We start from the raw sequence: 15,371 nt of genomic DNA, 5'->3' as shown, positions 1-15,371 counted from the left end.
ATTCCTACCATATTGATCGACAGTCCAACCAAACAAATTGTGTACTGAATGCGATTTCAAATCAATACATCAACGTCCGTATTCCAATGCAGTTTATTAAGAAATAAGATGAATTCTTGAAAGGATAACTATCTCCGGAAACGTATTTTCTACCGAATTCAGGAAATTCTGGTTGGTTGAAAAGTGGGTCGAAAAAATCAACGAAAATCAAAACTTTTTCTTGACAAACCTGTCATCTCATGAGCGGCACTCATTGTCGTATCGGTCATTGTTTACCTAGCAGAGTGCTTGCAACCCATCTAACCGACTGTGTCAAAAGATACCTCCCCAACCTGTCAAGGTTGGTGACAAGCTGGTGCATTGAATGGTTGAACGGGTACGACCGCTAGCGTGCATTCCACGCTGTACGGCAACTTCCATTTTTTTTTTTTTGGGGGGGGGATGCCGAAACAGATTTAAGTTTCGGCAAAGGTGGAGGAATTTGTTCCAGTTTGTGGTTACATTGATACCTTGTCCAGGTGAATGAATGATTCCGATACTGTGCAAGATACTATTCGCAAAACTTAATGATATTTTATACAACAGAAATGTACAACTGTGGAACTTCGTGAAGAACCTGTAAGTCCTCGGAAAATGCACTCATTTGCAAATCGATTTGGTTCTCACGAGAGACTCAACTGAATCTGTCGTTTATGAGTAGTTTCCTTTATGAAAATATACTGCGATATTTCGAATATCGTGCCAACTGAATCATGAGATGGCCTGTGTGCAGCACATTCAGTTGTAGAATATCATAAACGAGAGATTCAGTTGAGTCTCTCGTGAAAACCAAATTGATTTGCAAATGAGTGTATCTCTGGAAAACAGTCCAATTTGGGTTCAAGTAGAACATAAGGTTGACGGAAACTCGGGGACTGTGCCCTACCTGATTAGCCCCAAGAAGGGCGAAACCGGCTGTGGGCTGTTAAAGAGTTTTCAGCAACCTTGTGAGTAGTTTCCTTTATGAAAACCTGTAAGTCTCCTTCAACACTTGAGAAGTAAGTAGATTTAGACCAACCACGGCTTGGACACACACCTTGTTCTGACTGCAAATAGCCTGAGGAACGGAACACTATTTGAATAGCTGAAACGAAGTGCCATCTTAGAAAGTTTGGTTAGTGTACCTCGAACAAATAGTTCCATTCTTTGCTAACCTCACCTTACATGTACACACAGTAAGACTTGAGTATGACTTATTTATGTAGAGGACGTAAAGCAAGCGCCACCACAAGATCCACTTTTTCCCCTAAAAACACAAATGACAAAGGAACACCGTTCAATCGGAAACATTTTCTACCCGGACGAGGAAACTCTATTGGAATTCGTTTAACGCTAGTGAGTGGCAAAGAATGCTTCCAATGTGAAAAGGGTCATCAACTTCGGCATGATATCATCATTATCATCAGCTGTAAGAACCGCGTACTCGTCTTATAGTGGTTGTGGCTGCCACAGTTTCGTTCACCGATGATTCGGGGAGGTGGGGTAGGTAGCTGCGCATTGGAGGCGGGAGGTGATAAATTAGTATGTAAATACAGCACCGTGGGTGAACTGTTAAGCGAATAGATTGGGAAGGGAGCTATGCATTGAAGGCAATAGCTTGGATGTACGAGCGCCATTGATATACCAATTCAATCAAAAGACCTTTGATTTATCCACCCATTCGAGGGTTTCCAAAGCAAATATCTTTTGGTGCTCAAGCGTTGGTGAAATTTACACGGGCTTCCCGCTAGTTGTAAGATAAACGAAAGATTTTTCGGAATAGTTTACTGAACACGAGACTTGATATAATCCTATAAAGTTATCAAACAAAGTAAATGATGAACGTTGTTTGCAGGATCTCGTCATCAGACCAACACATATCGAGCGGGTGAAATGACAGATGGTTCAACAAAACAGTCAGTTTTGACGCCGCAATCAAAAGTGGAGTACAACGTAGGCTATATATATATAAGTATTAAAGTCTACTCTGATTGAACAGAGACTGCTCTAAAGGTGTGCTGAATGACTGAGTGCAAAACCTTGCAGATCATGGCCAAAGCAAGTACGAATCACTTTTGACATCATCCTGCTTGGCCGAGTCACCATTTTGAGTCTGTTTGCAACGTTGTCAAGCGGTTCCTTGGGGCGCATACCAGCATTGCTTGGTGGTAAGTTCCTTCCTACCCCTTGAAACTCACACCGATTTACCACATAACTGATAAATCGTGTTTTAACGAAAATTAAATATTGGTGAACGAATATTTTTACGCGAATTTCATACTTCAAATTTAGTAATGACATTTTTGGGGCGATCATCCTGTTCAAACAAGCGGCGGTTTGCGGCCCTCATATTCTTGAACCGTGCGACCGACTTATCAGGTCTTGGAGATGACTTCCGTACTGCAGGAAGTTAATGGTCTTGATGATATTATCAAAACGAACATGTACCGTCAATTGGTTAATTGTCCATTGCTGGAGATTCCGTTCTGTTAACCTACTTACTTATGAGTAGTGCGTTACGAACATACATTGATCGCGATGTCTTGAATATCGTAACGACTGAAACATCAGACGGTCTGGTGCAGCACATTCAGTTAAAACATCACGTCACGAACAAAAGATTCAGCTGGGTTCCAGGTGAGTCTCTCAAAAAACCAAATTAGTTTGCAAACGAGTGCATTTCGCTACTTGCTAGTTCTTAAGTTTCAAGTCTGAAAAAATGTTGTTCCACGACAAGGCTCAAGGTGTTATTCAGCATGCTTAGCATTGTCTCTATTTTCTTTCCAGAGGTATAGCAAGACAGCGTGGCTTTTCTCTTCCGTAGTAAAAAAAAGTCATAGGAAAGATTGAGAAAAATCTGTTTATTGATACCCCATGTGAGTTCTCTACTATTCGACAAAACAAATTTTCCACTAAATTTTCTGTTTTTTGGAATTGCTCTCTAAGCACCATATCATACCGCGGAAACCCAAGCTTACAATAATCCGGAAACGGATGGCAGTCCACCGTGAACCTGGCAAGAGGGATTTTTCTCGTTGTGCTTTTATGCTACTGAAATCCAGAGAGTAGCTGCAACAGATTGTTGAAGGAGTGACGCCATCCTGGGGGGCCATTGCACCCAACTCTTCGTTCGTGCTCAGTGTATCGCGTTCTACAATCCAGTGAGGCTATATTCCATGCACGTAACTCCATCGATTTCTTAACCAAATTCATGCCAACTTGCCCACATCCACTCCCCATGGTTTCAACGTTCAATCAATGATGACAGCCGAGCAAGATATTACGAAATTACGGGGGTTCCATTGCTTCTAACAAAACGTCTTTTTGCTGGCTTCTGCTTTTTCAAACTGACAAATGAGAACCGCTGCTTGAAAGTCCAGTTAACCGGAAACTGGGATAAGAGGAGATCCAACGCGACTACTTATTAATACGACATTGTCTGCCTCCGAAACGCGTGCGCTTCGGGAGTCAGGCCACCACATGGCTGAGCTTAAGAACTGTGTGACCTTTGAATCACTTAGAGGAGAATAGATTTTTCAAACAAATGTTCGTTCGTGGAAAGGGGAGTTGTTCAATCTTCAGGTCACTACTGGTTGACTGCATGCACGAGCTGAGTACGACTTCGAAAATTTTTTGGCGGAGAAGGATACGACTCTGGTACGGTTACCATAATGCATGTATTCAGGTGGAGTATCCAGCCAACATAGTAATTGTTTCACTTGGGTTGACGTTCGAACTGATGAGGATGAGAACTTCGTCCAGGACTCGAATTTCTAAGTCTCCCTCCTCCAAAAGACGTCAGATGCCTATGACGGACCCATGTAGGCAGTCTCGTGGGAGGAAAAAAACTTGACTAAAATTTCTGGAATGATTGAAAGTGATTCCTTCTGAAAAGATGTTCTCTAGGAAAGAATACCAAGGTGCATTTACCTCCTATCGAGTGACCACAAACTAAAAGTGGCTCCTTCTGGGAGGTAGTTTGCCGTCAAAATACTATTTGAGATACCAACTGGAAGTTGTCCCTAAGTGTTGCTCCGTCCTGATGGTCTCTCTCCATGACATTTTTTCCCTCGAGAAAAGTGAAAAAAGTGCCACCAACTGCAACATTTCCCAGGAGCTAGTAATAACACCTATTTCTTCTAAATATGAAACTATTAGCTAGTTCCGTGAGAATCCCTTCGATGTTCAGGACTTCTTTGGCCTTCACATACAGTTTGTCCCCGGGAGGATGAAGAACAACATCGTATTGCAACATCGTATTGGAAGCCCAGAAGTATTACATTTAAGAGAAAGGAAAACGGTGAAATTGCTTCCAACTGGGAGTTCAGAACACCTGCAGCTAAATTCTACGGATATAATTGCCCTTCCACTAAGAAGTGCCGAAGAAACGAATGATATTGATCTTCACAAATACGTTTATCACCGAAGTACACCTCGTGGGCCGAGTAATAGTGATATATTTTGACGGTTAGCATCTCCTGATGGTCAAACCTCCATAGTGAGATAAGCCAATTACAGAAGCATGATAGCAGTATCTGCAGATCGCCATAACAGAGACCTTCAAAGGCCAGAAAATATACAAAAGATCGGCGTAAAATCGGTGTTACCTGGCCCAATCCAGGTATGATGGGTTTTACTCAGGAACATTAGTCCCCCCCATAAGAGACACTCCCAACGCACATAAAATGTGAGATTTTTTAAAGCTGGTCATTGTTGGTGATGACGGCGAAATGAAGAGGTATACGGTCTAGGAGGTTACACAAACAGATCAGCTTGCATCTAGTCTGTGCGCCGAGCTCACAGCCTGTAGTCTCTCTGACTCTGCTGGAGGCCCATGAGCTTTGGGCCAAAAGATAGCCTCTGATACCAGTCTAGCTGGCGTTTATGAAGACTTTCATGGTGAGGATGTTTGTGTACGATGGACGTGTTCCTCGTGACGAGATAATTATTGGCCACAATACTGATACATGGATTCAATGCTTCATTGTAGTTTTATCAAAATTTGGGGTAACAGGAGTGTTTATGCTCCCTCTTGCAAAGGCTGACCCTCAGGACTCACAAGGTCATTCCAATGAGCATCAGTGTATGTAACACTTTCTCAACTCAGCCACCTGCTCGCCACCGACTACCTATCTAAATTGACAGTAGGACTGTACAAGCTGTCTGCCCTTCCGAACTCAACTGAATCCCTCGTTTACGATATTCTACAGCAACCTCGTGAATAGTTTCCCTTATGAAAGTATACTGAGATATCTCGAATATCGTGCCAAATGAAACACGATGCAATTTGAGAAATATAATAAAGGAGACACTCAGTTGAGTGTCTCGTGAAAACCAAATTGATTTGCAAATGAGTGTATTTCTCGAAAACACTCCAATTTGGGTTCAAGTAGAACATAACGTTGATGGAAACTGGAGGACTTCTCCTACCTGATGAGCCCCAAGAAGCGTGGGCTGTCGAAGTTTTCAGCAACCTTGTGAGTAGTTTCCTTCATGAAAATATAGAAACTTCTACTGTACATCGTGATTTGTTTGTCCCTGTTTACGTTTTCCCAGGTCAAACGAACACGTAGCTCGGGAGCGCTGCTTGGGTTTTGGTTAGTTCGGCGACCCTGACCGGTGGATTGCAATCGTTTGGTCACCAATCGAGGGGATATAGTCTGCACTTACCCAACCATGTACTGACGATATCTTTCCGGTTGATGACGACACCGATTACCAAGTTAAACGAGCAAACTGACAACCTAAACGATCGTACAAAATCATAAAGCATCTATCTTCATTGAGCTAAGCTAGGAAATAGGAAATGTCATATTCACAACTTATTAGTGAGGAGAGGAGAAATTCGCTGTTGCGTGGCAAAGAACACCGATTTCTCATGATGAAGCGCCCCATACCCTTGAGGAGGGCGCACCGTCAAGAACGGTTGGAATCCCACTGTCTTCCGAAGCGTACTGTTTCGGGGATCGCAAAGTGCTCATTCAATGGTTACAGAGTCGCTTCTCACTGTTCCAGCAGACGTGGGTTAGAAAAACGGAAAAAGCGGCTTTCGCTTTCAAAAGAACGTGGTAGTGGAAGATGCTTTTTCCATCAATCAATTGGATGAAGGTAATTTGGGATGGTATTAGCCTAGAAACGATACCCGGTTAAACCCATGAAAACAACCACATGCCATTGCCAAATTAGAACTTGGTCATGCGTTATTTCTCGTACCTTTCCATCGATCGTTCCTAGTGTCAAACATCATCACCATCGACAGCATGACATCATCAGTGTTCAACACCGATGCTTCACTGCCGTACAACCATGATTTAATTGAAAGCCTTGTTGTAAAGAAAAGAATAAAGGTGGATGGGGAAGGGAATTAGTGCTAGCTTACCACACTCACTCCGAGGTGCCTACACCTCCAGACATTCACCCAGGCAATCTGGATAGAAACTAACGACAAGAACACCACTGACATCGATTGGCAGCCACATATTGTAGTGTCTCCAACCAGGCACAATAAGGATCGCGCGGTCCCCATCCTGGAAGGCGAGTAGCACCGACAGCACTCAAGCGTTTCGTGATCTCCTTCATACTCCTCTGCCAGGTCATGGGTTGGCCACTTCTCTGTTTATGCTAATCTGAGTTGGGCATGAAAAACAGCACTCTCTTCAGCAAACGATGGTTTGGCATACGCAACACATGTCCCAACCAACGCAGCTTCTGGTGCTGGACACATTCTTCAATGGAAGTACCCGTTACACAACTGAAAACACGCTACTGCCTCATTACGGATTCGTCGACACCTACCCACACGAGCTATGGTTCTGATACAACGATTGTCGAACACCTGAAGACGTCTCAGTTCCGCTGCTCGAATAGACCAAGTCTCACAGCCATACAACAAAACAGCCCGTACTGTAGCTTGATACACACGTCCCTTGAAATTCCGAGATTCCTAGTGACAAATAATTCAGAATGCATACCACTTGTTTTTGATACTGTCAGCCATCGATGCCAAAGCTTGTTGTTCCTCTTTTTCACGCGGTTATTCTGCACACATTCCATGCGGATGGAAGCCACTTCTAGTTCCTTAAGTCCATCGCTGGGCAGAGACTGAGAAGGAAGCAAGAAAGTGCGCGTGATCGCTGCTTGCGTTCTCGTTAAGTCCGCAGGTAAGCTGGTTGCACAAGAATGTGTCACCGCAATCGTCCTCACTTTGAACGTAGTGGACAATGTTAGGCGGAAATCCGCACCAATACCGCTCGCAGTTTGGCGCTGCCCCAACCCCACACTCAGTTGGCCAAAAGATCGGGCCACTTGCTAGTCCCACGACGGAAGTCTGGGCCCACCAACCAGTATCTTCCGAATGCCAGTTACCAATGGCGCGTCCAGAAGGCGTCAGAATTTCCAGAATGTTGTCGTTGCGTGCGCTGTATAAACGTGCGTTTTGGACCTGGTTTCAGGTGTTATTACACGTTGTGCACTTTTGGTAGCTGTTTTGACGGGAACGTTAGCTTGGGTGGTTCAGGCTGAGAGCTAAGCTTAGGAAATACGGTTGGTACAAATAACATCTCTGATACTTGTGCTGTACGGACATGCATTGACGTGACTGGCGCAGACAATGTGTTCGAACCACGTACCTTCCAGTCAGTAAATTCGCCGCTTGTCTCGCCCCCGATACTTGTGCTGTACGGACATGCATTGACGTGACTGGCGCAGACAATGTGTTCGAACCACGTACCTTCCAGTCAGTAAATTCGCCGCTTGGGCCATCTCGCCCCCATCCACTCAGTAAAGCTACTGCCAATCAGTTAGCTTACCCAGCAATCAAATATCGTTGTCTTTTTGCTAGAAAATGACAACTGTGTAAGAAACCATTTTCTAGGAAGCTACAAGATCGCGCTCTTCTTAAAAGCAGTCCCCTTAAAGGAACGCACATCTCACAATGTGAACAAACTCCCGAAGAGGAAATTTCACTCTATCCATCCAAAAACTATCCTGGAGTTCCGTTGAGTTCAAGTAATTGCCTACAAACCATGCATCTTGGTTCCAGCTACCAGTAAAAGGAAGGCTTTCGCTACGGAGATGTTTATTAGAAACCGCCAAGTAAACAGTTACAGACTGTTGGACAGGGAAGCAAAACTCTCATGCATCTTGCTTACAAAAACTGAATATCTATCTGCTTGAACGCGTCTTCCTGAACTTTTCTTGATATTTAATGACTGTTTCTCAAATGCAAGCAAACTCGACTCTGCGAATTCCGTAATAGATCTCACTTTTCAAGGGACGCGAAGCAGATTTACGATAAAATATACTACTCGCACGCCTCGTCAGTATTATCCACCGTTACACTAGAACTACAGCCACCAAAAATGGGAGTTCAGGCGAGTATCGCCAGCCATTAGAGACGATGTCATAGTCAGTTAGTAGATGCTGAAAATTGACGGAAACTCAAAAACTGCGCCCATTTGTTGGGTTCCAAAGAGAACGAAGCCAGTCCTGAGCTGTCAAAAAATTTTCAGCAACTTTGTGAGCAAAGTGTTCTGTCAAGAAAATCTCCAGGAAGGGAGCTAGAACTGAATTAAATTACGACACAAGGCCACGGGTCGGAAGATCTGCGTTTCGAACTCGACCCCGACTTTTCGACTGATCCTGTCTGGGTTTGGGTAACAAGGTGGTATTTATGTCCTCGTGGTTCCTTCAAGTTGCGCGATAACTATGCATTAAAGGGATGTTACGGCCAAAAGATTGTTATCTTCGATTATTATAATTCAAGTTCACGCAAACCGGTTGAGGTTGACAGAATGCTGAAACAAAGCCTTGCTACTACTACGTTATGTAACGACAATGGTAGAGATGTCACGAAAAAATCGCGGGGAAGGTAGGTAAAATCGACAAGAGCCTTTGGGTGACTTTCCAGTCCAAATCATCAGCTTCGAATTATCCGAGAAAATGTCGAAATTTAGTGTTGTTCTCTTGTATTACATCACCTTCGAAAAGGTATCAGGCAGAGCATGTACCGCAGCGAAACCCACTGCACCTATACCACTGACTTCAGCTGAAAAAAACAGTTGGATGGCTGTATCGATTCAATTTATTAATATATACATTTATTTATAGCCTGCTTTCTAATAGGAATGTATAGAATACGGACTGGCGATAGGTCGGAAGTAGTCTGCAGGACAATGGCATACCAGGTTACAACAGCTAATATCCCGTAACACATCTTCCTCCAGCCCGATGACATAATTCTCCGGTTCGAAAGTGTCCGATATAGACTCCGTGGTTGGAACAAGCCAGGTTAGAACACAACAGCTGTCTCCAGTATGATCCACAGCCAGGCCTGGAACGCAAAAATGGATGAAGAACCGAAAACTTTGCTTACCTCGAATTTGGGCATAGTAACTCTCGTTAGACACATCGACTATTGAGACTATATCGCCCACATTAAACCGTGTACCCTAGGCAGTCATACAGAAAAACACTGAGACATTATGAACCGAGCTACTTTGTGAATCACGCTCTGCTCCAGTCGAATAAGCGGGGATGCTGGGGACAGTTTGGTTGGCTAAACAGGACAAAAGTTCCGATAAAGGCAATGTGAATGAATGGCTTACATTCTTTTTCAATAAATGCTTCCGAGAACGTGTTTTAGCCACCGGATTTTTCCCGGAGTTTGACCCATGTGTTTTGTGGCTTTTCAACGTGCCGGTAGCTACACGTGCTCGAAGTGACTTCCTCAAACCGGCGACTGGTGATAATGGCTTGGCAGTGCCTTCAGTATGGTGGTCTGGCATAGGTTCTTCTTCGCTAGAATAGATTAAAATACACACGATTGGTCGACGTAAAAATGGAGTGACATGCAGTTCAAAGTAAAAATACATCATACTGGCGTCAGCGAATAAAAGGATGCAGGATGTAATGTAGGCGAATGTCCTTACGATTGCGGCCACAAGATGGAGTGATACGGAACTCAGAAACTTCTTCAATAAAGTACGGCGAAGATAATGACGATTTTTTGCCAGTTTACTGGCAAATTACAATCAAGAATGGCTGAGTACTTAATGCACAACGGCAGGGAAAAAATCAGAAACATTAATAGCGGAAATAACATTGCATCTTTACGAGCCATGCCTAACGAGACAAAGGCATTTGGAGCAACCATATGCTCTTGCTATCCTTCTACTGTTTTTCGGCAGTATCGTTTTGGCCAGCACTAAGCCCCCATACCACCCAATCACTTCTCTTCTTTTCACTCCAAGGCTTTAAGTAGAACTAGATAAACTTGGTGGTTGTACGGCGGTGAAGCATCTGTCTTTGATAGTGACAGGGGATCATCATGATAAGGGATAATCATAAGGGATCGCTCATCCGAAGCAACGGTAAACTACTAGTCGGTCAGAATGTGCAGCTTTTCGGTTTGACTTTCTCCAACCTATCCTTCCTCAGGGGGAGACAGCACAATTGACAACCCGGGAAAACACCTTATAGCCTCTCTACCCCCACTGCTGAGACAGTACGACTTAATCTCCGCCTGGTGAGAACATTATTCGTAGCAGGGGGAATGGTTGCTTCCTTTCGGTCTACCAAACATAGTTTACACTTGAGGAGCGGAGCTCAAGCCAGTGCGGACCATCACGCACATCTGGCGCCCCCTTCCGGCGCCTAGCTGCCATGCCACCTGAAGATAGCACGATGGCTGGGATACTGCAAGGTTGCCCAAGCCTAGACAGGGGAAGTCGAGTGGCGGAGGTCGGGGTCGAACCACGGACCTTCCGGTCAGTAAATTCGCGCTCTAACAGCTTGGGCCATCTCGTCATCTCGCCATGCAGCTATGAGAACATTCAAACCAGATAACCACGTCCGATGGTATCGATCGGTCGCATCTAAGAAACATTCGCCCCGGGCGAGGTTCGCGAGTAGGTCGTCTGAAAGAAGTAGAAGACACTGACACATGTTGAGCGCAGAGAAGAGACCACGGAAAACGTCCGTACGTAGGCGGATAGTCCCGTTGACACTTTTGACTAGCACAATGGATATGATCAATGCCGAGTAGTTTATGGAACGGAGAGCACCAACTTGCCGCAGTCCATGCGGTTCATAGTCAACAACAGTAGGTGCTGCATAAGCTATTAAGAGTCTTGGTCCGTAAACTGATCCAGGGCTATGGTGAAAAAAATCGCTCAGCTGTAGCACCCTTTCGGTGCCTAGCTGCCATGCCACCTGAAGGTTGCACGAGCGCAGGGATACTGCAAGGTTGCCCGAGCCTAGACAGCGGAAGTCGAGAGGCATAGGTCGGGTTCGAACCACGGACCTTCCGGTCAGTGAATTCGCGCTCTAACCACTGAGCCATCTCGCCCCCAGACGGAACTGAACGCCGCTAACGTAGCTCTGTCGTGATTCATCCACGCCCTCACTACTGCTGTATTATCCGTTCAATTCAGAGTTGTTGAACTAGTTCAGAACAATACTGCTGAGCTATGGTAGTTCTTCAAAAAAGGTGGATTGGCATTCTTATTGCTGACGGACCTGAAGGGAAGCGAATTGTCAGGCGTGCACGTATCATGGAGTGATCGGAATCCAGCTGTGTGCCCGAGGAGGAACGGTAGTCTTCTATTGTGGCCCTACACCGGATCTCCGCTGTCTGTGCGACGAGCATCGACTCCGAATCGACCACCCAGATGTGAGTTCAAAAGGCTCAGACGACAGACTTAGGCATTCATATCACCCGCAAGGACAACAATGTCAGTGCTTCTTGGCCGACGAAAGAGCCCGGGTAACTCTATAGAAAATTAGGAGTACTGTCCATTGGAGCATAAGCGATTTCCCCTGTTCCGTAAATTGGCACAGCAAAGAAAGTCTGCGATCAGCACACATCTGAAGAAGGCGAATTCCGTTGTCTCGCATCAAACCCAAGACGAGCACCAAATTGGGCCTCAGGGGCACTTGGTCCACCTACCTGGGCGTTCGTGTCGCCACCAGCCACAACTATGTCTGAGCTGCCAGCCCGTTGTAAAAGAGAACCTAAAGCATCATAGAAACTGTCGTTGGCAGATTCGGGGCTCGTTGGTGCACGAGCAGACATAAAAAAACGGTGCAATTTATCTCACATTCTCGAGATCCTCTCGCAGATCTTGCGAAACGAACCTCGCAAAGGCGACTATCAACGGGTTTCCGCTCAGTCGCTCAATACAATATCCGCGTTGGCATATCCAGCTGCATCGGCCTCTACAGCTGGCCAGCAGCCGGAAACTTAAGGAGAGCGAGAGGGCAGTAAGTACAGTTACAGTACCTGAGTCCGGTGTCCTTGTTTCTGACAGACAGCATAGATCAATACAGAGACGATCCAGCGAAAGATTAAGAGCCACTTGTTATACTGCTTGCTTCAGCGTGCGAAGGTTAAAGGCAGCTCATTAGGCCGGACTTCGGGGTTTGAACGTACGAGCATATTGTCTTGCTGAACAGTAGTGCAACTGTGCATCGGTTCCTTGGCTTCCTGCTCCGCCCACTATGGTATATCAAAAAGCAAGGTAGTTCTACATAGCCCATCATGGAGAATTATTACGACTGTAGTCACAGAGTGTTCACAGGGTCGCGCCTGAAACTCCGTGAGGGGGCGAGAAGCGTCGAGCGAAAGGTTCTAGACTCGGATTGGCTGGCATTCTGGCCAATCAAGGCGTGCCTTCGTTTGATCCGTGCCCTGCACGTGACACATCTGACCAAACGATATGCTGTTCGGTTATTAGAAACGGCTGGCCTTCAGAAGACTTCAAAGTGTTCAGAGCTCTTCCTGAAGTCAGACATACAGAAGCTGTAGTTGAGTGTGTGTAGTGGTCTGGCTACCCAATAAATTTCTTTACCAGGAGTGTGTAGCAAAGAAATAAAAATAACGCTAGATTGAGTATACAAAAACAGAGGTCAAATGGAACAGACTCGCTAATAATTGTTCTCTTTAAAATAGTTCGTCGTTGGCCCAGGTTAGCAAATAAGCAATAATCCGATCATGGGTCTTCTGAACATTTCCCGAAGACGATCTGAAATGTTTTGCTGCAATAGTTAGCACATGAGACTCACGAATGACCGCTTCGGGCGCTAGTTAAATCAGAAGGGGGAGTCAAAGCACGTGCCCACCTTTGTATTGCATGAAGATGTACAAGTGCGCTGTTTTCGGTTTTTCGTATTCGAACAAAAACTGTTATGCAGTTGTCATGCGTTGCCTCCGAGGCAACTGGACCAACTACCAATCAAGAACCGCAAGTGGATAAGGCCAAAAGGGTACCAGTGCGACTCCCCCCCCCCCTTTCCCGGTATATCGATCTTGAGCTCTGATATGCTTTCCGACCACAGTGATCCATCACCAGAAACCGTTGACATCGACGCTCAAACTATGACACTGGCGTTTTGCGTGTATTCCGCGAGCAACTACATGCGTCAAGTTTAATGTTACCAGCCCGGGGGCGATTGTCATCACACAGAAAATGAAGATTCGGTGATCATTGCTGCCATCAAAAAATTCCATAAAATGTCATACGGCAGTCAGTTCACCTTACAGACAGGTTGCTAGCCATTCCTTGTTGCATTTTTGCTCAAAGAAGGAAACTGTGGCGCATACCTCCAACCGCTTCAAACGATGTGCTGCTCCATTTCTTGAATAGAACTCCAAGTTCGAGTACTAGCCCGCCGCCAGCGCACTGTCGCGTATCAGTGAACCAAGCAAACAGGCGACCAATAACCATTCAGCTGTAGAACCCTCCCGATGTCTAGCTACAACCACCACCTGTAGGAGACACTATGGCTGAGATAATGTTCGGTGCCCGAGCCTAGACTGGAGTATTCGAGATGATAAAGCTCGGTTGGATCCACGGACATTCCAGCCAGTAAGTTCGCTTTTCAACCAATGAGCTCTCTCGATCTCTTAATTCAAGCGGGCTAGGAGCGAAAGACGTAGTAGTCTAAATAGGGTGGAAGCTGAGTTGCTCAGTGTCGGGAGCAATCCGCACCCTGTTAGTGACTGCTGGTGTGGACCGCCTGCCTACTGACCAAGTGACGACTGTTGCCAGCTGGTGGTTGGCTAGTTTACTGGACTTGCCGTCAGTTCAAGGGAGCTAAAGTCAACCATACGCAAAGTCTAACAGATGGAACCCGGAAGTGGACCGAATGAAGGCCGCTGCTCGGAATTACGTCTAGTGTCCTTGGAGGGACTCCCAGATTAAGCAGACCCACAAAATCTTGCTTGCTTTACGTAAGTAGCTGCATTGACTTCCGCAAATACTATGCTGGACAAACAGGACTGAAGCTATCTATCTACACGAACAAAAGTACACACCACAGCTATCAGAAGGCATGATCTACTCTCCATGGTTCCAATACACGAAGATCTAGAAGTACACAGATTCAGTGTAGTAAAAACTTAGAGATCTTGCAATGGCACTCCATCTGGAACTGGATCTACCGACATTCAGAAATCGATCCGATCTACGTGCTACTACGAATGAAGGATTACCAACTTGATGGAGCAACTTGAAAGGAACGGATGGATAAGGTGATAACTATGGTAACTGGCATCAGCAAGTCTAATGTCACGTGGAATGAGTCAAACTCAAAAGCCGTCCAGATGCCGATCTTCACGGAATTGTACAAACCCTCAAACACTGCGTTGTTTTAGATCTTTCAGAGATGCGGTTCGCAGTTTTACTGACTAGCTTAAGGCTGCTTACGAATTAATTTACATTTCTGTGATTTTGACTCCATTAGTAGTTTGTCCTACTCGGGCTTCGTTTGAGACCAATGCCCCATCTAGTGTTTTTAGAGGCTGATGTCCTGACAGTCAATTTCCCAGAAACTGAAAATTTCCCTTATTTTCGAAGAGGCGCAGCATTGTACGTGTTCTGAACACACATGACCCTGAGTATCTCCACGGGAACGCTACGCTGAATTTTTTCCCGGCCTGGTGTCAATATCGTTACCTACTAAGGTTACTGGAATAAGTGTTTCTGTCTGATAGGGTGCGCTACTGTACCAGAGTAGACACCCTGGCCCAACAGTCAGCGTACTGAGTCTATCGTAGTTGATGTTTATAAAAAGTGACTCTAAATTCTGCCAATGAACGGTCCAGCTGCAACTTCATTCTTGAAACTTGTGCGGCTATTCAGTCGCTTTGCAACTGCACACTATCGTACCCAACAGCGGCATTCAGTTCACATATGGGCACTCGCAGTTTTCTAGGTAGTGTGCCATGATCCGTCTGCCGACTGTCCAAACGAATAGATCGAGAGTGGTTATGCAAAGATCCCTAATGACATATCGGGTGACGCCAAGCCCGAAGGACAGATGGTATCTGTTCACAAGTATAGTGGTACAGGCCC

At 45.4% G+C, this 15,371-nt stretch overlaps 2 protein-coding genes across 2 annotated transcripts; both read left to right on the top strand.

The window, feature by feature from the left end:
* Positions 1-844: 844 nt before the first annotated feature.
* T265_13999 (hypothetical protein) lies at positions 845-6,648 on the top strand (the record flags this gene model as incomplete). The annotated part of the gene is given in 5 exon segments (XM_009171584.1): positions 845-986; positions 995-1,037; positions 2,531-2,655; positions 6,253-6,365; positions 6,505-6,648. Coding segments are annotated over 5 exon segments (567 nt in total).
* Positions 6,649-9,552: 2,904 nt separating this feature from the next.
* T265_06331 (hypothetical protein) lies at positions 9,553-9,825 on the top strand (the record flags this gene model as incomplete). Its single annotated transcript, XM_009171564.1, has 1 exon — positions 9,553-9,825. One exon carries the CDS (start codon positions 9,553-9,555, stop codon positions 9,823-9,825), a length of 273 nt encoding a protein of 90 aa, XP_009169828.1.
* Positions 9,826-15,371: the final 5,546 nt, after the last annotated feature.

The sequence above is a fragment of the Opisthorchis viverrini genome (assembly GCF_000715545.1).
Source record: "Opisthorchis viverrini unplaced genomic scaffold opera_v5_125, whole genome shotgun sequence".
Classification (NCBI taxonomy): domain Eukaryota; kingdom Metazoa; phylum Platyhelminthes; class Trematoda; order Opisthorchiida; family Opisthorchiidae; genus Opisthorchis; species Opisthorchis viverrini.
The sequence above is the reverse complement of the archived record's forward strand: the minus strand, read 5'-3'. Positions and strand labels throughout refer to the sequence as shown.